We start from the raw sequence: 22,641 nt of genomic DNA, 5'->3' as shown, positions 1-22,641 counted from the left end.
CAGCTGTTGCACCTACTGCCTATCATTTACCTCACTTCATGCATCAGTCTCAGAGGAGCATTGCGCCTATTGATGTGTTATTGCATATACTTGTATCATACGTTCACCATCTCTGATTGCAGGTTCCTTGTGAACATCTGCTAGCTTAGCTGGCAGCTTGCCTGGAGAGTGCATGACCTCAGAATGTAAATGGATCAATTCTGTTGTTCCATATTTGTGCCATAAAGCACCTCCTCTTCCATGCAGTGTCCTTAAGATCTCTTGTCATTGTAGTTAAAGAGTCCGATTTTTGGCTGTTAGGTAAGATTAACCAAAAGAAAGAGAAATAAAATACTACAGATCCGCTGACACTGAGTAACACAAGCTATTTAGATTTATGAAAGCCAAGAGGTGGTATGATTCACCGTCTTCCCTTCAAATAATTCGTACATCTTTATTATTCTTCTATAGATCAGCCTAAGATTTAACGAAGCTGGTTGTAATGAGTATGGTATGATAGGATGGTGTTTAATAGCTTTCGGGCATATCATGCTTTTTAGTTATAATGTATATAAAAAGCTAAATTATGTGTAATCTGGTCAATGAAATTTTATTTTAATTGTCTTTAGTTCTTTAATAATTAATAATTTTATTGAGATCAATTAATTGGCCCAGGTTACTGCTTTTTTTATTACACGATGTGGAACTGCCTGCTTTACCGATTTCTATTACTATTTGAAAAGGAGTGAAAAATTGTCTGTATAGGTCCTGGTGGGTACTCTGTAGCACAGTTTTGGATACATCCTTTGAGAATTGAATGGATTTTTTTTGGGTGATTCCTGAATCATACTCAGGTTAAATCACTTCAATTGGTGCGCTGTTTTTGGCTCTCTATTTAGATCGGCCACTTTTTTTCTGATTCAATTGAAAATTTCTTTACACTTGATTAATCATTAAACAATTTTCAATTTGGAGTCTTACTCCTTTATTTGTCCATCAGCAAAAGTCCAAGACAAATTTTTGTGGAAAAATTACATATGTGATTTCCCTGTGGTCTGTTATATTGCCGTGTTCCCCAAGAATCTCTTCTTTTTTCTCCACAAATTTCCTTCTCTCTCTCTCTCTCTCTCTCTCTCTCTCACTCGCTCGTGGTCTCTCTTACCCTCACCCCCCCCCCGGGGCATTTCAGGACTATTTGCAAGCCAAACTCTATCGGTGCAGAAACCTGATGATTCATTAAAAGGATTTTAATTTTTTTCAGTTGTGCCCTGTACATACCTCAAGAAGTTGAGTTCTTGAATTGCCACATTATTGCTATAATTATCTAGTTTGGAGCCTTATGCATTTTTTCTGGCCACTTCTGATTACTTACGGTTCCTTGTTCTTAAATTTGTCTGTTCAATTCCTCCATGAGTTGACATCAATATATTATAGTTATGCTACTGGTCTATTTAATTGAATTTCATATCTGTATATTATTTTTATTGCAGGGAGTTTCTGCTTCTCCATTCATTTGACAAAATGTATTCCTCTAGGGGAAACAATGCATATGGGCAGCAGCCATATGCTACACAACAGGCATATGGGCAAAATGTAAGTGTATGTTTGGTGTAATATATTTCCAGTAATAGCTTATTGTTTTAGTGGTCTGTACCACTGCAAATTAGTGAATTAGGTCATCTCAAGTGCTAATTGGTGCAGTGAGTTTTTTTACATCTTTTTTTCCTTGTTGCATCCTGCAGTCAGTACCTCCTTATTCTGGAAGTTCAGTTGTAGGCCCTGATGGAGGTCAACTATCCATTGCTTCTCGGCATTCATCTATGCTTGGTGCTTCTCAAGAAGCAGATGTTGGTGGATATAGAGGGCATCCTTCAGCTGCTGCTCACTATGGGGGACAATATGGGGCTGTTTATGGCTCTTCTGCTTTGAGCAGTGCTCAGCAGGTCACACATGAACCCTTGCAAGTTCAGAATAATCTTTATGTAATTTAGTAGGTCTATATGAATGTATTTATCTTTATCCATATAATGTAGCCACATTTTGTTTAACTGTAACGGCCTTGTTTTCTTTGCTTTCTCTAATCAACTTATTTTACTATGGATGAAAGGTGGAATATTTTATCTTTTCTCTTTTTTTGTTGAGAGATATTTGAATCCTTTATGGTTGTCATTGTTAAAACTCCAAATGCTACCATGTTCAGCACTTCCAACTTATAGCATTTGGTCTTGTTGTTAGACTACTGGACTTGCTTTTTGGTAGTGCAGTTGTGCATAATGATTATGTGAATGACAAATTCATAAGACAAAGTTTGCGTCATTAGCAGTCTGCTTGAATTATTGACCTATGCCTCTCTCAATCACTGTTTTTTATTGAAGTCTCAGTTTGTGATTGTTCTGTGTAAACCATACTGCTTTAGCGTACCTTGATGTTCACCATGGATATTCTAGGGATTTACTGTTACAGTTCTTCAGATGCAATTTTTTTGTTAAATTCATGTTGATGAACCTAAAGCTTCTTGTTCTTCTCTGTCAATTTTCAAATAGGGGGTGTTCCTCTTTACAAAAGATGTATATTGCAACTTGTAGAGAATGTTTACTCATTTTGGGAATGTACTGCTTTCCCAAAATAGTATGTTTCTCTTTTAGAATGGGGAGGTGTTGGTAATTCATCATTTTGCTTCCTAAGGAAGGTTGAAACCGATTGTACAGTTGTTTTTTCTCACTTAGGGTACAGGTGTGATGCAGCAGGGCCATGGGCTGATCTGTACCGAATTGGGAATCGAGATGTAGATGAACCATGTCGTGTTTAATAGGATATTTGTTCATCTAATTGTTGCCACAATTATTTAAGCAGATTTTTCAATTGGTAGGATGTGTAGGAGTAGTTTTGGTTAGTTTTAAATAATTAAGGGTCCTAGTTTGTTGAAATATGTTTCTTTTAATATCTTGTAATCAATGTATTGAACATGCAAAGCCCTCCCCCCCTTCATCTGCAAGTCTGTATCAAGGGGAAACTCTTGTGCTGTTCTTCTTCTTTACTGCTTCTGTCCTCCATTAAGTGGTATGGGTGATTGGACTCCTCACCCTCACAGTCTCTCTTCCTTGCTAGTCCTTCTTCTTCCTGTTATCTACCTATCTATATTATTTTCCTACTCTTTCTCCTTCCTTTTCTTCTGTAATTTCCTTTTTCTTCAGTTTTGACCGACGATACCAGCAGCAAACCCAAACTTCCCATTTTTTCCAGCAAGACCCCAATCCACCATCTTCATTATTATCATCACTTTCTGCCATGACTCTCAGCCCAACCAGTTGCAGAAACCCCGTTGGTCCCACCCACTTCCCTCCCTGCCCCCAAGACGGAAAGGAAGGGGGGGGGGGGATTCCTGCATTTTCCCTCTGCAGCCACCAAAAATAATACGTTTCTGTTGGTGTATAGTAACCCTCTCTCTCATTTGCTGCTGAACCTGAACCTGAACCTCCAACCTTTTGATCCAGTTCTTCTCCCCCAAACAGTTCCATTTAAAAAAGGGAGGGGGGGGGGGGGGGGAGGGGTTCAACCCAGCAAATCCTCATTCCATTTATCCTTTTTGTGCAGAAATCCATCTAACCACCTCCCCTTTTTCTGATTCGACATTCAATCACCCTTGTTCCTGGGTTCAGCCAACCCTTGATCCTCAAACTGCTGAAGAACAAAATAAGGAACAAAGAGCAGGGAGAACTAGAGAAGAAAAGAAGAAGAGGGTACAAGAGATAATGGTAAGGTTCTTTGTTGACAGTGCTGATTCAATCTTCTGTTGCAGGTGGCAGATCTTCTCAGCACTCTGGAATCCTGCATTGCTCCCCAATTTCCCCCCATTTTTTCCTCAAGCATTTTCTCTGGTTTCTTAATTGTAGAACTCAAATATATCATGTCTTTCAGTTGAACACCTGCCCACATGATGAGTTATTTACTCAACTTCATCCCAATGTTTTCCGCCCCTAAATTGCCCTCTTAGTTTTTAATGTTATATTCTTCTTATCTTTGATTTTCCATGGTATCCCTTGGTCTCCAACCTTCTATTTCTATTAGCTCTTAACTTTATTGTTCTTCCAAGTTTATCCATCTCTGCCAAAAAGATATCCTAGCCATCTTCTTTTCTTTGTAGTTTGCAGTCCAGCATATTATAATCCTGCCATTTTTGTCTTAAATCTACTATATTTTGGAGGTTGATTGTGAGGAGCAATGTATCATTGGCCTATCAAGAACACATGTTTGTGGTTGCTAGTTAAGTGATGGTGATTTTTTTTTTCATTTTCAGAACTCGTGGTCAGGCTTCCCAACCAAACCCCCCCCCCCCAGAAGAAAAAAAAACCTTCCTTCCCCCCTTGCGGGGGAGAATTGATGCAGCACAGTCTTGGGCTGACCAAACCTGGTGTGGGTATCTAAATGGACATAAGCCTAGTACAATTAAAAGTTCGATTAACAGGATATTCTTTTTATTTGTCTTACTGGGCAGATGCGTGGGCAGATTTTTTTTATTTGGTAGGAAATGTAGGAATAGTTTTTGTTTCACTGTTCAGAAGTCTTAGTTAACGCAAGTGTGTTTCTTTTATTAAAGCATTGAGGATGGAATAGAAAAGAATTAAAGCTGTGCCTTTGCACTTTGGCTTTTAGTCTCCTTGGATATTGCATTGCATCTATAATACTTTGTGGTGTTGCTTGAAATGTTCTTGAATGAAAGATCTATTACATTACTTAACATAATTATTTGGTAGAAGAGTTGAGGAAAACTTCCTGTACTCTAAATTGGAGTCATGCTGATTAGGGTTTCAGATGTCTTGGCACTATATCATCATACCCTTTCAACACCACCATCCATTGTTATTGTTTACTTGTTTCAAGGCTGAAAGTGTCTAGTATGACTGCTACTGTAACCTGTTATTTGTAATATGAATGTCTGTATTATAACCCGTAACATTACTTGATGGCTATATGCATGTACAGATTGCTGCATTAAGTGGCAAACCAGCTGGTTCATCGGCGCTTCATGGTCGTAGTGGATATGGTTCAGCTATTGCAGACTCCCCTGCTGACTACGTGCCATCATCAAGCCATGGGTACGGTCTCAAAGGTGATCAATTCTCCTCAGGGATGATATCTGATTATTCTTCATTAGACAGACGACAATATGGCGACCGTCAGAATGCTTATAGTGGGAGAGAGTTGCAAAGCGAGTCAAGCAGACGCTTCACTGATCCTGTTGGTCTTGGTCAGGTATAGTGATTACAGTTCTTTCATTTCTCCACTTGATTTATATATTATATTAGTTTTTAATTAAATGTCCCTCTAATGCAATTGTTTTTCTTTAGTTATAATTATTTTTTATACAAAAAATTTCTTCTGTCACAATTATTTGCTAATACTTGTCTGATTCTCTTCCTTTGTTGACTTATATATCCAAATTTGGTTGTTTTGGCTTCTGCAACAGCCTGAGGTTTACGATCCTATTGATCAGGTATTGGATTTTGAGAACACACGGACACATACATTGCTTTTGTCGAAAGTGACATTCAAAGAATACATACATTCATGTGTTGGCTAACACTTCCTAAATGTTTGCTAGGCATCATTGCTCCGACAACAACAAATGCTTAAATCTCAGTCTCTACAATCTGCTTCTCTTGATGGGGGTGCTAGGTATATTTCATTTGCCTTATTGCGTGATCCAATATTTCTACTGTTGACAACAATTGTGTAGCTTGTTCTGAACAGCTAATTGTGTATCTTTTAACTGCTATGTGTCATTGCTTAACCATTCTTTTCCTATAATTATAGTTCTATTTTCATTGGCATTAGTGTGTGCCGTTGGGCAGTTTTCTAGATGGTCTTATATTGCTTACTACACTGAGTAGTATAAACATTTCTGGCAGACAAAGTGATTATCTTGCAGCAAGGGGTGCTGCTATTCATCATTCAACCCAAGATATTAGTTCTTATGGTGGAAGAATGGATTCAGATCCTCGCAATTTATCATTGCTTGGTGCTTCTTATGGTGGACAAAGTGCTTCATCAATCCTGGGGGCAGCTCCTCGGAGAAATGTTGATGATCTCATGTATGCGCAAGGTTCATCCAGTTCAGGTTATGGAGTGAGCCTGCCTCCTGGTCGAGACTATGCCACTGGAAAGGGAATCAAAGGTCCTGCTTCTCTGGAGTCTGACTATCCAAGTAGCATGCTATCACGCGGTGGGAATTCAAACATGGGAGGATCCAGGATTGATGAAAGAAAGGATGACAGGATTGGGCTTCGTCGGGAGCTTGAGATAAGGGAAGAAGAACGTCGTAGGGAGCTCTTGAGAGAGAGAGAGAAAGAGCGAGAAAGGGAGAAGGAGCGTGAACGGGAGCGGGAGCGGGAGCGCAATCGAGAAAGAGAGCGTGAAAGGGAACGCCTTCTGGAACGTCGGGAGAAGGAGAGAGAAAGAGAACGCAAACGTGCACTCGAACTTAGGCATGATCGGACTTCAGCAAGGATCAGTAAGGAGCGTCACGGATCCTCAGTGTTGAGGGATGAGAAACCTTTACGACGAGATTCTCCCCGTCGTGAAGCTTTGCATAGGTTGTGGATTTTGACGTTCTGTTTTCTTCCTGCTATATAACTTTAAATAGTCTGCTACTTCCTACTTGGCGCGGGCTTCTTGACTAACATTGTGTTCTGCTATTCTGAAGGCGTCGTACACCTGTTAAAGAAAAAAGGAGAGAATATGTCTGCAAGGTAAAGTCATACGAGAATTTAGTCATTCAATGATATTGCGACCTGTTTCGATCGTCTGGATCTGGGTTGGAGGGTTTGTTACCTTTGTCATCTTTCTTCTCATCCTTCTGCTTGGAATCTGGCTTCTACTCCCCTTCAAGATCTAATTCTGTTTCCTCTTTTACCCTTCTGAAGAGAGGTTCTGAGTTTGTTCCTAAGATCTTTAATTTCCATCTGACGTAATTCCTTTACCACTCTGAGTAATATCAGCAGAGATATTTGAAGATACCAGTGTGATCTCTAGGGCCAACCAGGAGATTTAGGTCCTTTATTATAATATAGGAATTAATTGGTGGATATTATTTCTTGGTTAAGGCTGTCTATCTGCGATACTTTAGTTGTAGATATTTTCACTTTATTCGTGGTGAATGTTGTCATACCTGTTGTATCCATGGTTTATTACAAACTCCTTCTAGGAAGGGCCAGATTGTATGGTAACATCAGTTGATACTGGACAGCCGCATAAAGTTTAGAATTTATATCCATAGTTGTTGTTTGCTGAGAGATGTTGACTGTTCATATCCGGCTGCTTCATTTCTCCTCTTTTTTTCTCCAATATGAATGAGCATTTTTTTTAATGGAAATTGATCTTGCAGGTTTACCCATTCTGTTTAGTGGAAGCTGAAAGGGATTATTTGTCAGTAAACAAGCGATATCCAAATTTGTTTATTTCTCCGGAGTTCTCCAAGGTATGGAATTCTTAATTCTTTTAGGTGGGAAACAATAGCAGCATTGTGCATTCGGCACTGATCTCCCTTTTGATATCCAATTTTCTATAGGCTGTCGTTTACTGGCCAAAGGAGAGTCTGAAGCTTCCTATACATACTCCTGTCAGGTACCTTGTCAGAAACATCCTTCCATGAATGACATGTTGAAGCATTGAATCACTTTTTGTGACTTCTCTAGGCTACATGCAAAGGGTTATCTAATTTTGCATGCACCTTCATTGAAGGTCAAAATGATCAGAAAACTGTATTTTATATTGGAAGTTCTTTTTCTCTTCCTTGATATAACCATTGATTACATGTTGAGTGGAGCAGCTTTGTGCATGATCTTGTTGAAGTAGAGAGCACAGGAGTGCAGCAGGAATTATCTACTGAGCTATCAGCTGAAGAGTCAAAGAAGTCATTAACTGAACTGTCAGCTGAAGAATCAAGGAAGTCAATGCATGGAAAAATAGTGTGGAATGCTAAGGTAGAACTTGTAAATAATTCAGATTATACTGATGCCTCTTCATAGTTTTTCATGAGAAAATTTTAGATTTTCAGTGGTGCTACCATTTGCCTCATGGAGTGCAGATTTCATGGTATGAGTGGTTTATTCACGTTTTGTGTGCGCTTGGGCCATTCTTTGTTCATTTTAACAGCTACTAGAGTCTGGCGTCTAATTTCAAATAATTATCTGGTGAAAGCAACAAAAGAATGATGCATTTTTGTTTGAACACTAAATAGAAGTCATTGCTCAAACCACATAGAGTCTAGCTTAGCTAGAGAATTCCCTTGCTTGGCCAACTGATGTCTTTTTTGAAACTATTTTTTTCGGATGAATAAATGACTGAACTGCAAGAATTTTTTTTTTTTTGGGGGGGGGGGGGGAGAACCAGCCTTCAAGAGGGAGGCTGGAGAGAGGAGACTAAAGAAGGCCAGGAGACAACAATGAGCTTATTCCTTAGGGCATCAACAACCAGGGGATGGGGAATGGACTTAGAGCCTAGTAGAAACATCAAAGCAAATGGCATTCCAAATCTTGTTTAGGGATTGAGATTTGGAGGTCCATCTCATAAGGTTGCGCTCCTACCACAGGTGGTGGATGGTGGCACTAAACACTAGCTTACTGACCTGGTCACAAATAGATGAGTTAAAAACATTTCTCAATATCCAAGACCAATCTTGAGTGTTGTCAAAGGAGCGTCTCGAACGGGTCTAGATGGAGTCAAGGGCGAGGGCGGGTAAAAGCGCAAGTGAAGAAAGGTGCTCAAGGTCCTCTGAACCATCCCAATAAAGGATGCAATTAGGGTTGATTGGGATGTGGCAGTTAATGAGAAAAGATTGGGTAGGGAGGCCAAGGTTGCGGGCTCTCCTGACGGTGAGGGAGTGGCGATGGATGTGCCCTTTGAACCAAAACAAATAGAAAGTTCCAGGCTGAAGAACTGGAGAGGGTTTTGGAGGGGGAAGGAACCCATATGGTGAGATCGCGGGGATATCCAAGGAGTAGGCAGAGAGGACCAAATCTGCTTGAGATAGGGGTGGGGGACCAAGAACCATTGGTGATGAACATGGAGAGGGGGGCTGATTTAGGGATGCAGGATGCATAGACTGAGTGGGGGCCCAGGAGGATGAAGAGGATACTCATCGGATGCCATGGGTCAAGTCAGAAAGAGATGGAGGATCCAAAGAAGATCTAGGTGGAGACGGTAGAAAGGGCAAGAGGTCTCAAGAGGAGGAGCTTCCTCTAGACCCATGAGGGTTTGGGGGGAGTAGAAACAATCCAGATAGAGTCCGATTTGAGGAGGTAGGAGTACACCCAATTAAACCAAATAGAATTATGCTTAGGTGGCAATCTTCCATATGAGTTTTAGAAGGCATGCCACACTAGTGTCTTGGATATGATGGATCTTTGGGGCGACAGGTAGCCGACCAACTAATAGATGAGGGAGTGGGGGAGCCTTTTGGCCCTTCCCGAGGAAGGCATAGAAGAGGGATTCCATAGAGCAGATGGTGGTTTTGGGAATGTAGAAGATGTTACACCAATAGAGGTAGTAAGATTGAAGAGCCAAACGGATGAGCACCATTCTAGCAGCGAAGGAGAAACTAGTTAAGGGCACATGTATTGCATGTGTAGTTTGTGGGACTTTGTGGTCATATTTTAATAAAAATAAGGTAATAGTCCACCCAATGTGGTCTGGAACCCTAATTAGGTCCAATATGGGCCTGTCCATATACCAAATACTAGCATTATAAGGAAACGGTGCAATTCTGTAATAATCTGAAGCCATCAAGGGGGGGGGGCATACGCTGAAGGAAATATAAAGTTAAAGTGGAAACTATGCGTGTTCTATAAACAACCAAGATTTGCGTTGTCTTCAACCTCCAGCACTTGATGTTGTACAAAGCCAGCAGAGACTTTGAACGTGAAATTGAGAGTTTGCACTTAGTAGAGATCTATCAAGGCAAGGTTTCAGGGATGAGTTACTGCTATAATACTCCTTATGATTAAAGCCCTAATAGCTCTATTGATGCACAGTAACAGAGATTAATTATCTCTGAATATGTTCAGTCATTTAGTTGTACTTCTAGTTTCAGATCTGGAACTTGTCTACAATCTTAAGATAGAAGATGGATTAAAAGCTGGAATTTGGTGACTTGTGTTACCTATATCAAGGAATTTCCTACCCCACTTTATTAGAGATTAGCCTCTTTGAGTCTGCCACAATTGCTGGAAAAATAACTACGGTGGAGAAGATTTAAGAAACTCAGGTAGAAGTGAAGATAGGAAGACACGCCCACGCACACACAGGTACCCAGTCTCACTGGCTTACTGGAACTCAGCCCTCCATTCTTTTCAGTCATATCCCCACTCATGGTGTTTCTAGCCAATTTATAACACTTCCAATATTGTACCTCCTGAGTCTCTGGGCATTTCTCGAGGCTAACTTCTGTGATTTTAATTGTTGCTTGGATGTCTATGTCCCACCACTGAGAGTTGCTTGTTCCACATTGAGTTAATTAGTGTCACCTTTAAGGTTCCATTTTCCTTGTTTGATTGATTTATCCATAATAGCAGCTCTTCTTCCCCCCCCCCCCCCCCCCCAAAAAAAAAAAAAAAAAAAAAGTGAATTACTTTGTCTTGGGGCACCTACATTGCCTATCTTATGGAACTGCAAGGGACCCAGAGAGCTGCCTTCACCCCTACACGAATTTCTTCTCTCCTCTTCTCACTCATGTGAATTGGTTTCGAGAGCATTCCGCCAGTTTTTGGCGACTTTCACTTTCAACCCGATTTACTGCCTGCGTGTCCTTTACGCCCAGTCATTCCGAAGAACACTTGCCCCCCGTCTTACTTGATTTCCTGATGGTGAATAAGCGTTGTGCAGATGAATTTAGCGGGTAAGCCTTTCTTTCATAAAACAGGTAGAGTAGAAAGATTAGCTCTTCCTTACTAGGCCCCAATCAGACTATCTGAAGTATAACCTTCTAGGTAGAGTAGAAAAATTAGCTCTTCCTTACTAGGCGCCAATCAGACTATCCGAAGTATAACCTTATAGTCCTTGTAAAACAGTGTAGGGACCTCTTCCTTAAGAAGATGATGCAGGCACACAATTTGGACCACCCAAACCTGTTTGGCTTATTCAAATGGAAATGAACTGACTATGTACTGTGTTTTTGGAATTTCATAAGATTTTTGGAAGTTACGTTATTTGGGAAAAATAATGTCTGTATTTCTTCTATTCTACTTCTTTTAGAAGTTAGCTATGTAGGTATCTAGTTTCCTTATTTAAACTGATTTTAGTTTGATAGTCTTCAGTTTTAGGAGCCTTTTATTTTTCTTTATATATGTGCAATTGCCCAGCATTTGAATTTATTTAGAAGTGGGTTTGAGTTGATTGTGATTGATAGTGTGCATGGTTCTCTTCCTCCTCTTTTTCTCTCTTAATTCAGTCTCCTGTCCTCTCCTACAACACTGAGATACCTCTTGGGTTTTGTTTGCTTTCCTAATTGGTCCTCCATTAATCAGATGTCAGATCCAGATGATTGATCTCCTTCCTCATCCATCCATTCCTTAACAATTTCTGTCATTCTATTCTATTCTATATCTTCTACCATGCTGTTTTTGCAGCAAGTTACTGGTACTTTTCTTTTCTTTTCTCTCTCTCTCTTTTTTTTTCTTTTTTTTTTTTTTTTGGGGGGGGATTTAAGACTTATCCAATCCATGCTTTCAATTCTTGTTTTCTGCCCTGCAGCAGTTCCATTAAAATTGAAACCCTGCAAAAGTCCCTTTTTGTTACCATCTCCCATAGGAAAACCCATCCATCCCTGAAGACCCCACAGCAACCCTTCGTCTTAAATGGGGCAGCCCCCCATTTAAGACTTATCCAATTTATCCTTTCAATTCTAGTTTTCCGCCCTGCAGCAGTTCCATTAAAATTGAAACCCTGCAAAAGTCCTTTTTTGTTACCATCTCTCATAGGAAAACCCATCCATCCCTTAAGACCCCACGGAAACCCTTTGTTTTTCCACAGTTTCAACAACTGCCACAGTCCCTCTCTTTCTCTCTCAAATGTCTTATTAGTCAGTTTCTCCTTTTGGGTTACGGCAGTTGTTAGAAAAGAAAAATGAGAATCCAGAGATGAATTTTAGCAACTAAAATGGCATTCAACCTTAGTTGGGTTTTGACTGAAATCTGATTACCAGCACTCCCAGTGTACCAGATATATGCACGTGGAAGCTCCATTTTGATCTCAAACTCCATCTCCAGCATTGCACTTGCCTACCAGAGGTTGACTCCAAACCTTCCTAGGTGAATGATTTGCTGGTAATAGGAGACTCTTACTTACTGTCTGTTGGTAATGTGATATGAGAATTCCTGTCCCTCTTTTCTTCTAGTGTTTTCTTCCTCTCTATATTTTATTTTATTGTCTTGCCCAAATTGCTTGTTGGATTGATATATACTCTGTTATATCCTATTTTTCACTCACTTCCTGGATTGCCTTGTACCTTATATTCGATAGTCTGTCTTCCTCTTGTGTCTTAGTTGCACTTTCCATACATACCCTTTTGTCATAAACATTGTAAAATTCTCTTCATTCACAAGATTAGCCCTCAACTATTTGATTTGAGTTTCTGATAAATTCTTCTGTGTTCAAATTTGGAGTTAGACCTTCCAAAAAGGAAGGCATTCTATATTGTTTATTTATGAAAGGCAAAGTGACAGTTCCTTATCTCCATTGATGGATATGTTATCAAAGACTGACTTGATCATGATGTGTGAGCATTATGTGTTCTTGGATTGTCTGTTTGTTAGTATTTTTTCAGGATGCATATTGTGAAGTATTTGGCTGTTAGGTTACCATTCAATTGGGCTGCGAATGGCTGGAAGAACGCATAATGCTCACCGACCCACATGATAACCTGAGAGTTATATGTCAGGCCCGTCAGGGTCGGGGTCAGGACTAGGGCCTACCTTGGATGGCAATATGGGGTTAGAGCCAACCCAGCCTAGCCCTGCCCAATTAGGGCAGGTATGGGCTTGGCTGTTAGAGTTTTCAGGCCCATTGGGCTTTAGATTCAGAACCAGGGGTAAGTTTGGAGTTTTCAGGGCCTGGGGGGGTTAAGAGCTGGTCCCTGTTGCGGCCAGTTTTAATGGTGAGCGTGTGCAAATTCCCCACCCCTCTCTTTTTTTTCTCATTTTCAATTTCTCTCCTCTTTTAAGGTGTAAACTTTTTGCCATTATAAATGTATATGAGTATCATAGATCATTCCAAAAACCTACAGAAGTAGAAACATGGCTTGAAGCACAGAATTTCACTTTAGAAATTCAATGATTTCTTGTGTTGCTACTTGTATCATAGGAGCTTGCTTTAATATTTGTAACTTAGAAGTGCAGTTTAGAGATGCTTCTACATATCCACTATGGACTTGTGCAATTTGTTTTTAATTCTCAATTCTTTTCAGGTAGTTCTGATGAGTGGTATCAGTAAAGATACCTTGGAGGAGCTATCTTCTGATAAAAGTTCTGATGACCGTATACCGCATTTCAGTAATATCTTGAGGTTTGCTATTCTCAGACAAGACCGCTCGTTCATGGCGATCGGTGGTCCTTGGGATAATGTTGATGGTGGGGACCCGTTAGTTGATGAGTCATGCTTGATTCAAACAGCTATTAGGTATGCATTTGGAATCTCTGATTTATGGTTCCATATGGCTGAATGATGCCAATTTGATGGAAAATTTGTTTTTGCTGCAGATATGCAAAAAACCTGACCCAACTTGATTTACACAATTGTCGGCAATGGAATCGCTTCCTTGAGGTAGTGACTGTGTCTTCGAGTATCTTCTTTCTCATTTATGTTTTATTGCTTCATCACTTGTTATATTGTATCAGTCTTGGTTGCTGTTAGAGGATACTCATTCATAACCTATTCGTTTAACTAACTTCACATTGCATTTTAATGCCAATTTCGATATGGAATATGTCTAAATTGATGTCTAATCGGGTTCCACATCATTGTTTGGCTCTTCTTTAATTTACTTCTAGAAGGCTTTGGGTGTATTTTCTTTGAGGAAATTGGATAATAAGACTGTTAGAGATTGGAAATGGACTAAAAAGTAGGTAATGATGGTTAGAGTTGTTCCTGATGTCTTAGCTCATATTGATGCTGTAGGTTGAAGCAGGAAGAGTAGCATTGATGTTTTTAGATCAGTTTGAATTGTAAGAGCTTGGGTTTGATTTTTCAAATAAACTGGTGTTTCTAGTTCACTATGAATTGTAAGAGGTAGGATTTCATTTTCCCAGTCCACTATTAGACTTTCTTTTATGAACATTGAACTCAGATATATATATACCTGTTAAATTGAATATGCCTTCATCAAATATCAATAGTGTGTGATTAATTGAATCTATTCCCTGACTAGATGCCATGTAAAACTGATCCAGGCCTAGTATAGGCCTGCAATGGTGGGCTATAATGGAAGGAGAATGGGGTATAGGAAGGGGAAGAAGGGGATGGAAATTTCTATAAAGAAACAGAACCTTTCTAAAATTGTATATCCTAAAAGGTAATAAAAGACAAATCCCAGTTGAAATCAAAGTCCAAAAATAGAAACTTATCCAACGTCTAACTTGCTCTTATGTGGGATACAAATACAAAACAAATAAAAGACTAAAGTTAGAATTGAAATAAAATACTTAAATCAAGTCCAACTCTTGTTGGATCAAACCCTATCGGACTGGTTCTTTTAGGGTTGGACCAGACTGATTCAACCAGTCTGAAACTGCTTGAAAAACTGCTGCTTCATGTATGGATCAGATTATTTGCATTATCGTCCATAAGTAATCTCTGCTGAAATTTTGGTATTCATTCTTTTGTCACCCTCATGATAAGTCTGAACTCTTGAGATTTGAGGTGAATTAAGATTCAAATTATAAATCAGAGGGGGCAAATCAAAGGATTGTAAAGTTTCTCTTTGAAGTTTGCACTTATAATTCTGATTTGTTAGGTTAAAGACTGGATTTTACATTAATTTGTGGAATTTGATAGCTGCACTGAGGGGTAAAATGTGTAATTTGTTTCCCAACCATTACAGAATGGTGGTCATGAAATTAGACTTATTGGTGTTTCTGTATTATTTTCTCTTTTAGGGAAGGTGAAATTTGTAACTTCAGTCGCTGATAGTTCTACTGAGTTTTCTTATTACGTTAAATAGGAATGTTGATTAAAGTTTTCTGGGGTTACATGTTCGGTTAGTTATTTGATTTTGCCCATTTGGCCCTCTGCAACTTCTTGAGATTTTTTCCCCTTGCAATGATTTTGCTTTGATTTTGATTTTCTTTTGGAGAAGTTACAATGAGGGAAACTTAGATGCATAACATGATGCTTTTGTCGATCTTGGAATTAATTGGAGAATTCTATGAATTCATAACTATATTTTATAAAATTTTGACTCATTGGCATGGAGATTAGCTTGCTTTGTCTCGATTGTTCCTAAGTTTTTCTTCTCTTTTGTCCCTCCTTTAACCTTGATTTGGACTGCACAGATACACTATGATAGAGTTGGTAAAGATGGGCTGTTTAGCCACAAAGAGATTACTGTACTCTTTGTTCCAGATCTATCAGATTGCCTACCTTCCTTGGAGGAGTGGAGAGACCAATGGGTGGCACACAAGAAGGCTGTAGCTGAGAGAGAGCATCAGCTTACTTTGAAGAAGGTCTGTTAATTTCACTTTTTATAAGCTTTATAAGGAAGAAATTTTGATGAATGCTAATTTTGTTCTTATTATTCCTGGTCAGAAATCTGCTGAGAAGAAGGTAGCAGATAAAGGTAACTCGAGTACATTGACATTTTTGTTAGCAAAACATGGTCTTAAATCTTGATTAGTCAATTTACTGCTTGGCTGAGGTGATTGGCTCACGGGTTCAGTTCTTTAGTGTCTTTGGTGGAATGGCTTGTGGCTGTTGGTGTCTGTGACAATTAATTTGGAACTTTACTCACTAGTATATTGCCTTGTGTCAAACTGATTTTGTTTCATGGCTTCTTTAGGTGATCGAAGTCATGCTAAATTAGATAAGAACAGCGACCCCAACAAAAATGTCAATGCTGAAGCTACTTCAGAAAAGGATGGAAAGGAGGGTAAAAAAGCACCTCATGCTACTACCTCCAAACAAGCAGTTGATGTTAACAAAGTGGAGAAAGTTGATGGTGCTGAAGTCAAGGAAAAGGCCACTGGAAAAATTGAGGGAAAAGATGGAGAATCCAGTGGGGAAGGCAAGCAAATTACGAAGGAAGTAGATGAACCTTCTGTTGCTCAGGCGACTGAGGTTCAGGAACCCGGAAAAAAGAAAATTTTGAAAAAGATTGTCAAACCGAAGGCTGCTGCAAAGAAAGCTGGCAGTAAAGAAAATGATAAATTGAGTGAGAAAGATGTTGGAGACAAGCAAGTTAAACCTGAAAACAGTGTTCAACAGGACGAGACATCTGCTGATGCTACTGGTGTTAAGATATTTACTAGAAAGAAAATTGTAAAAAAAGTAGCTGTTTCTAAGACCTCTCAGAAGGCAAAGGTAGGTGTAGCTTCTGATGACGTGGAAGCTGAGGTGAAAGTGGAGAAAGAGTTGGATGTTGAAGATAATACTGCCAAGGTAAAGGTAGATCCCAGTGATGCTTCTGCTGTACAGGAAGCTGGTGCGAAAACAGTGGTGAAAAAGAAGATAATTAAGAGGGTACCCAAACGAAAGGCAACCAACCCTGAAGAGAAGGGTGGTAATGAGGAAGGCAACAAAGATGCTGATCAGGATGAGAACAGGATTATTAGTAAAGGAAGTGAAACAGATAACGTGGCTGAGTTAACTGCAAATGTGGATAAGCAGATGGATGAGGCAAACAAATCAGAGAAGAAAAAGAGTCCCAAAGCAGAGACAAAACAGTCTGTTGAAGTGCCAGTTAATGGTGGTTCCAATTCTAGTGTGAGAGAAATCAAGCCAGAAAAAGAGGGTAACAAAGAAAACTCGGAATCGGATAATAAAAAAAGGTCTGCTGCTAAAGTGGAGGCTGGAAGTTCCAAGGAAAAAGTTCCTACTAAGGATAGTCAAGATGGCAAGAGGGAAAAGACAAAAGATGTGAAGGAGAAAAAAAACAAAGATGGGAAGGATGACTCTAAGGGCAAGACAAGTAAAGATTTGAAAGAAAAAGGAAAGCCTGAGGAACCTCCTCAGCATCCTGGTTTTTTGTTACAAACAAAATGGAGCAGTGAACCCAAGGTAACTTGCATTTAGCTTTTATTTTTTCTTATATCGCACTAAATATACTAGGAAATGTAAATAATACAGTGGTTGATTTTGCCGGTCACCAACCTATGACCCCTAAAGTTAGATGATTTGTGACATTAATCCCCTTCTCCCTTCCTTTTTGGGGATATGCAATCTTTTGCCAATGAGAGTAAAATGACATAATTATCAGTCACTTTTGACGTTGAAAACTCGTTTATATGCCAAACTTAAAATTCATTTGAGAATTATTCATTTGAGAATAAGAGAGGTGCAGTTATAAGGAATTTTCAAGGTCTAAATGCACTTATCATCTCAGCATTATATGGAAAATGTAATCTTACTTAGAGCAAAACAAATTGTTGAAGCTCTATGGTTCTGAAAACTGTTGTATTGCCATAATGTTGTTTATCTAACTGTATTTTCTTATCCTACAGCTTCGTTCATTGTCACTTTCATTGGACTCTCTGTTGGATTACAGTGATAATGATATCGAGGAATCAACATTTGAGGTCTGTTTTTGTCCACTTAATGCTTTCATTTCTTTATATAATTATGAAAATTTTGCTCTTGTTCTACACCTAATTTATCCATGATTAGACTGCATTTTTCTCAAAGCTGATGTTTTGTACCTTTGCAGCTTTCATTATTTGCGGAATCACTTTATGAAATGCTTCAATTCCAAATGGGTTGCCGTCTTCTTGCTTTTCTTCAGGTTGGTTATGAAAAGTCTGCCTAGTTTCTGGATCAGATTATTTTTCCAACGATAATTACTTAGTGTCAATATATATATATGCTTGCTCTACTTGTAGAAACTCCGCCAAAGATTTGTGAGCAAAAGAAATCAACGAAAAAGACAACGTGATGACAACCCTGTAAATGAAAATGACAAAGACAAATCTTCTAGGAAACGGGCTAAAACGACTGATGAAGCTCCTGTGGAGAATGAATCTGCAGAAGCTGAAAAGCCAGTTGCTCCTAATCCAGATGGTGAAGAAACGAATGCCAAGGAAGAGGATGCTGCAGTGGATGGGACCGAGGAGGCCAAGCTGGAGGATGACACAGATGAAGAAGAAGAAGAAGAAGAAGAAGAAGAAGATCCAGAGGAAGATGTGGGTGAAGATGAGGAAATGAAGGATGCTAGTCCCCAGGATGACTCACCTACAGAGGTAAACTTTCTTTATCACGTTGTTGAAGTAAATGAGATTCCATTGGTGTAGAAGGAATACCACTTCTCAATGATTACTTATCATTTAGGTAGTTAATACATAATTGCAATATAAGCTCATTCAAGAAAGAAGCACTTTGTCTATTTCTTCTCCAGTTTGTTGTCTCAAATGAGTACTTATCGTTAAGCATAATTGCAACATAAGCTGCTTCTAGAAAAAAAACGCTTAGTTTATCTCTTGTTCTCTTTTCTGCATGAAAATTTTTAAGCCATATGAATTGTTTTATAATCTTGTCGTCATTGAATATCATACATACTCCCCCTCTTGCTAGTTCAGCGAGCTGCAGATTTTTGAGTGTGTACATTCTGCCTGATGAGACAGATCAATCCTGAATCTAGTGGGATAAGTATAATGCAATAAAGATATTCAAGTAACTCTGTTTTTCTGTTAGATTACCTTCTTGCTAAATGGTTATGATGCTGATTATAGATTCATAGTGCATTCTCACTTATGTTATGTTTCTTGTGAGTTGTACTTGATCCCTACCCTGTATTCTTTTTCTGTAAGCTGGAGCTGAATGAGTTTCCACTACCAAATGAGCAACGTTAAAACAGTACCATTTGCTTGGATATCTGCTATACGACTTACAACATTAGTTTGTTCTGCAGGCTAGTGATGGACGTAGGATGGCTGATGCAGAGGATGACCCAAAGGAGTCAGGTGATGTTAAAGTTGGAGTTGAGTGTAAACAGGAGCAGAAGAATGATGAGGAGAAAACTGTTGAGATGGAGTTAAGGTCTGATAAGGGAAAAGTAGAAAAGGACAATGGTGCAGTGGTGGAGCCAGAAAAGAAACCAAATCAGGTCGTCGATAAAGAATTATTACAGGTGGGTTTTGAGACACTTCATATTAGTTCATACTAGTTGCTTCTCATTGACCTGAGAATGCTTTCTGTCATTGACTTGTGTGGTATTTCATGATTCCAATAGGCTTTCAGGTTTTTTGATCGAAACCGACTGGGCTACATCAAGGTAATTCACGATGAGACTCTTGACTTTGTGGTCATGTATCTTGTGGGACAGATCTTCAGTATTAAAAATATTACTTTGCTTCTTGCAGGTTGAGGATTTGAGGATGGTTCTGCATACCCTGGGAAACTTCCTTTCCCATAGGGATGTAAAGGTGCGTTGCTTGGTCTCTTCAAATTTCACTATTACTTCTGCCTCTCTTAACCCCTCCCCGCTTCTCTGGGTGAGTCATCATGATTAATGGGTGTTTTCATGGAGCAGGAACTTGTGCAGAGTGCTCTCCTGGAAAGCAACACAGCGAGGGATAATCGCATACTCTATAACAAGTTGGTGAAGCTCTCTGACATCGGTGTTTGATTTTACTCTGTTGGCACAGCACAATAAATTTCTGAAGCCATCTGCGATGGAGATTAGATTAAGATTGTTGGGAAAACCTTCTATGGTGAGTCTACGGGGTCAAAAGGATAAATTCTGTAGGTTTTCATTGACGTCTCTCACTTTTCGAGGCTCACAGAAAATTCTTCAGTTCCACTCCCGAGTATAAGTTTTTGTTCTTCTTCTTTTCATGACAAATTATTGTTTATTTTCAGCCTTTTTTAAATTAGCAAAGAAATCGTGTTGTTGTTTGGCTTACCGAGTAATTGAAGTTTCAGGCACTTTATTCGATTTATTTTACTTCTTTCCTTCTTATCGTATAAATTATTTATTTCCTTTCTGGTCAATATTTTGGTTTTCAGCTCAGTCGTTTTGTTTTGTAAACGAAGGTGAGGTTTATAGAGTGTTTTACTGGGAGCAGGCAGGTTTTTTTTTTTTTTGGGGAGATTTGCCTCTCAGCTACATCAAGTATGGAGCACAGGGATCTCTTTTAATTTGGCTGCAATTGTATCAGGTCATGCATCAACTGTGCATTAAAACCTGAACCTTGGAAGTAATATCGACAATTGCTGTGTATGTTTGCATAATTATCAATAAAAACAAAGAATGTAGACGTAAATTTGATTTAATTTGTATTTCTAAATCTGGAAAAGTAATCAGGAGTTTTGCATATTCCAGCATCTTTTGACCTTCTCCATTTTTTTTATGAGAAGGCATAAATATTTTTTTTTTTTTTTTGAAAGTTAGCTTGTTACTATAGGGTGGGAACTAAATTACAAATATACGCTGCTGATTGGTGTGAACTTAGGACCGTGGGAGGACGAGTTTTTAACCGCTTGACTAACCCATAATTGGCAAGGCATGCTTATCCTTCTGTTTTGATGGGTATCAAGATAATCTAGAAACGGCTTTTCCTTTAAAACCAGTAGTTTTATGGAACATTTACCATTCAAATGGAAGCTGCTGCGATTCGGAGGAAGAGCTACTACTCCCATTTAAAGAAGTCATTGAGTGCTGGCGGTGCTACACATCCCCCCTTGGATGTCCCTTCTCTGATTCTTCATCTTTCCAATCGTTTGTTCTTTGTGTCTCCTGGGGCTTTGTGCTGTGTGCTTCTTGCTGCGGCTTCTTCTTTTTCTTTCTCTCCCCCCTTTTGTTCTTTGGCTGTTGCTTTGTGTTTGGTCTTTGTTTCCGGGCTTTTCTTTTAAATAAATTTAGTTTCTTCACCAAAAATGGAACATTTACCACACAAGCCGGCAAAAGTGTTTTATCCTAGTTAAGTGTCCTACAATATAAGGGGGTAAAGGTTATTACCAAAAAAAATATATAAAGGGGGTAAAGGTGAGTAAGAAAGAATGAAAGGTTCTAAAAAATTATTTTAAAATTTAAGGAATAAATGAGTAAGGTTCAAAACCTTCGAAGAGTCTTTTCAATTAGTAATGGATGATACCATTAAGAAATCACAGATTTAATTTTTCTTGTAGCTCTAATACAAAGTTACTAATTCAGAAAATAAAAAATAAAAAATAAAAAGAAGAAAATTTATTTTTTATTCCAAATTCCAGACAAATATGACAAGTAGGTATCTATATCTAAAGTTTGGGGAAAAAAAAATAGCAGTTTCATGTATCTGTTTCAAATTTGAGGAAACAGAATTCTATCGTAAGAGAAGACTATCCCTGACTGGGTTATTGGTGTTGAAACATGCTCCTAGACCACCCTTTTTTGGGAAGAATCAGAGACACATTAAACTAAGAATAAAGAAGTTACAAAAAAATCACACAAATCTGTAAATCACCTCTTGGAACTTCAGATAGAAGTGGGTGAATTCAATGGAGGGTTCTCTCTCGCTTTTGAACGTACGGCAATTTTCCAGCTCTTCTTTTTATCTCTTCCAGCTCAATCCATGGATGCTATGAGAGCTCTTCTGCTAATGAAAATATGGATGGATTGTTCTAACAATACTCCTAGACGGAAACATTCTGTGCTTCAAACCATCCAAAGTATCTCAAAACATACTCCAATTCTTCTGTCATGGAGCTCTCTCCTCTATGAAGCTGCTCGAAAGAGAAACCAAAAGAGAAATCTTTACATTCCCTACATTGGGTCAACAGTCATGGCAGATCAAAACCTCGCGGACAAACAATTCAAGAGCCGGTACTCTGTAATTCGTCACAGCTCGTGATCGTTCTTCACAAGCCCTAAATTTGGAAAACAGAAAGAATCAACCGAAATCCAAAACTAAAAACACTCAAACCCACCACAGGTAGCAGCAGTAAATCTGGAGAGGGATCAGAGGAAAGGGAAGAGAAAAAAGAGAAATTGGCATTCCGAAAAGAAATCAAAAACCAAGTGAACATTTTGAATATGAACAGAAAGGAAAAAAAATACAAATATATGCAATAAAATTGAATGTCACTTGCTATAATAGAGTGGGTATTTATTTATCTATGATTGGGTCCTTAAGGTTTAACATAATTAGGAAACAAGAAGAAGCTAACTTTATTGACGTTAGATAACTAAGCATTGATCGAGCATAAAAAAAACACTAGTAAAACATGCCTTCTAATATTTTATTGTTGTCTAATACTTGGATTTGGTGAAATGCATCAGATGACCGTGAGGTCAGTTAAACAGTGGTTTTGTATTACCATAAAATGTCAAATAATAATAATAATATTATTATTATTCAAATACAATCAAGCAATAAGAAAAAGTAGGTGAGATATTTTTGATGAAGATATGTTTTGTAATCCAGATGGAATTTACACAGGGATCAATGTAAATTATTTTGTAAACAAAGTTTACATTGGACTAAATAT

At 38.7% G+C, this 22,641-nt stretch overlaps 1 protein-coding gene across 1 annotated transcript in view; it reads left to right on the top strand.

Annotated features, from left to right (window-relative positions):
• Positions 1–22,641, top strand: part of EMB1579 (ATP/GTP-binding protein family) — a 28,684-nt gene that overhangs the window by 1,431 nt on the left and 4,612 nt on the right. The window contains exons 2-23 of the mRNA XM_089146824.1: positions 1,470–1,572; positions 1,722–1,922; positions 4,963–5,232; positions 5,447–5,473; positions 5,582–5,655; positions 5,889–6,572; positions 6,683–6,728; positions 7,364–7,456; positions 7,547–7,602; positions 7,808–7,961; positions 13,439–13,650; positions 13,731–13,794; positions 15,522–15,692; positions 15,775–15,805; positions 16,025–17,241; positions 17,685–17,759; positions 17,888–17,962; positions 18,060–18,416; positions 19,085–19,303; positions 19,406–19,447; positions 19,536–19,598; positions 19,706–19,798. Coding sequence (XP_089002950.1) covers positions 1,501–1,572; positions 1,722–1,922; positions 4,963–5,232; positions 5,447–5,473; positions 5,582–5,655; positions 5,889–6,572; positions 6,683–6,728; positions 7,364–7,456; positions 7,547–7,602; positions 7,808–7,961; positions 13,439–13,650; positions 13,731–13,794; positions 15,522–15,692; positions 15,775–15,805; positions 16,025–17,241; positions 17,685–17,759; positions 17,888–17,962; positions 18,060–18,416; positions 19,085–19,303; positions 19,406–19,447; positions 19,536–19,598; positions 19,706–19,798 — 4,296 coding nt within the window. The 5' untranslated portion in view covers positions 1,470–1,500. The remainder of the gene's footprint in view (positions 1–1,469; positions 1,573–1,721; positions 1,923–4,962; positions 5,233–5,446; positions 5,474–5,581; positions 5,656–5,888; positions 6,573–6,682; positions 6,729–7,363; positions 7,457–7,546; positions 7,603–7,807; positions 7,962–13,438; positions 13,651–13,730; positions 13,795–15,521; positions 15,693–15,774; positions 15,806–16,024; positions 17,242–17,684; positions 17,760–17,887; positions 17,963–18,059; positions 18,417–19,084; positions 19,304–19,405; positions 19,448–19,535; positions 19,599–19,705; positions 19,799–22,641) is intronic.

Source organism: Hakea prostrata, chromosome 3 (assembly GCF_041222555.1).
Source record: "Hakea prostrata isolate BN-2017 chromosome 3, UWA_Hpros_2, whole genome shotgun sequence".
Classification (NCBI taxonomy): Eukaryota; Viridiplantae; Streptophyta; class Magnoliopsida; order Proteales; family Proteaceae; genus Hakea; species Hakea prostrata.
Note: the sequence above shows the minus strand (reverse complement) of the source record. Positions and strands in the feature narration are given on the sequence as shown.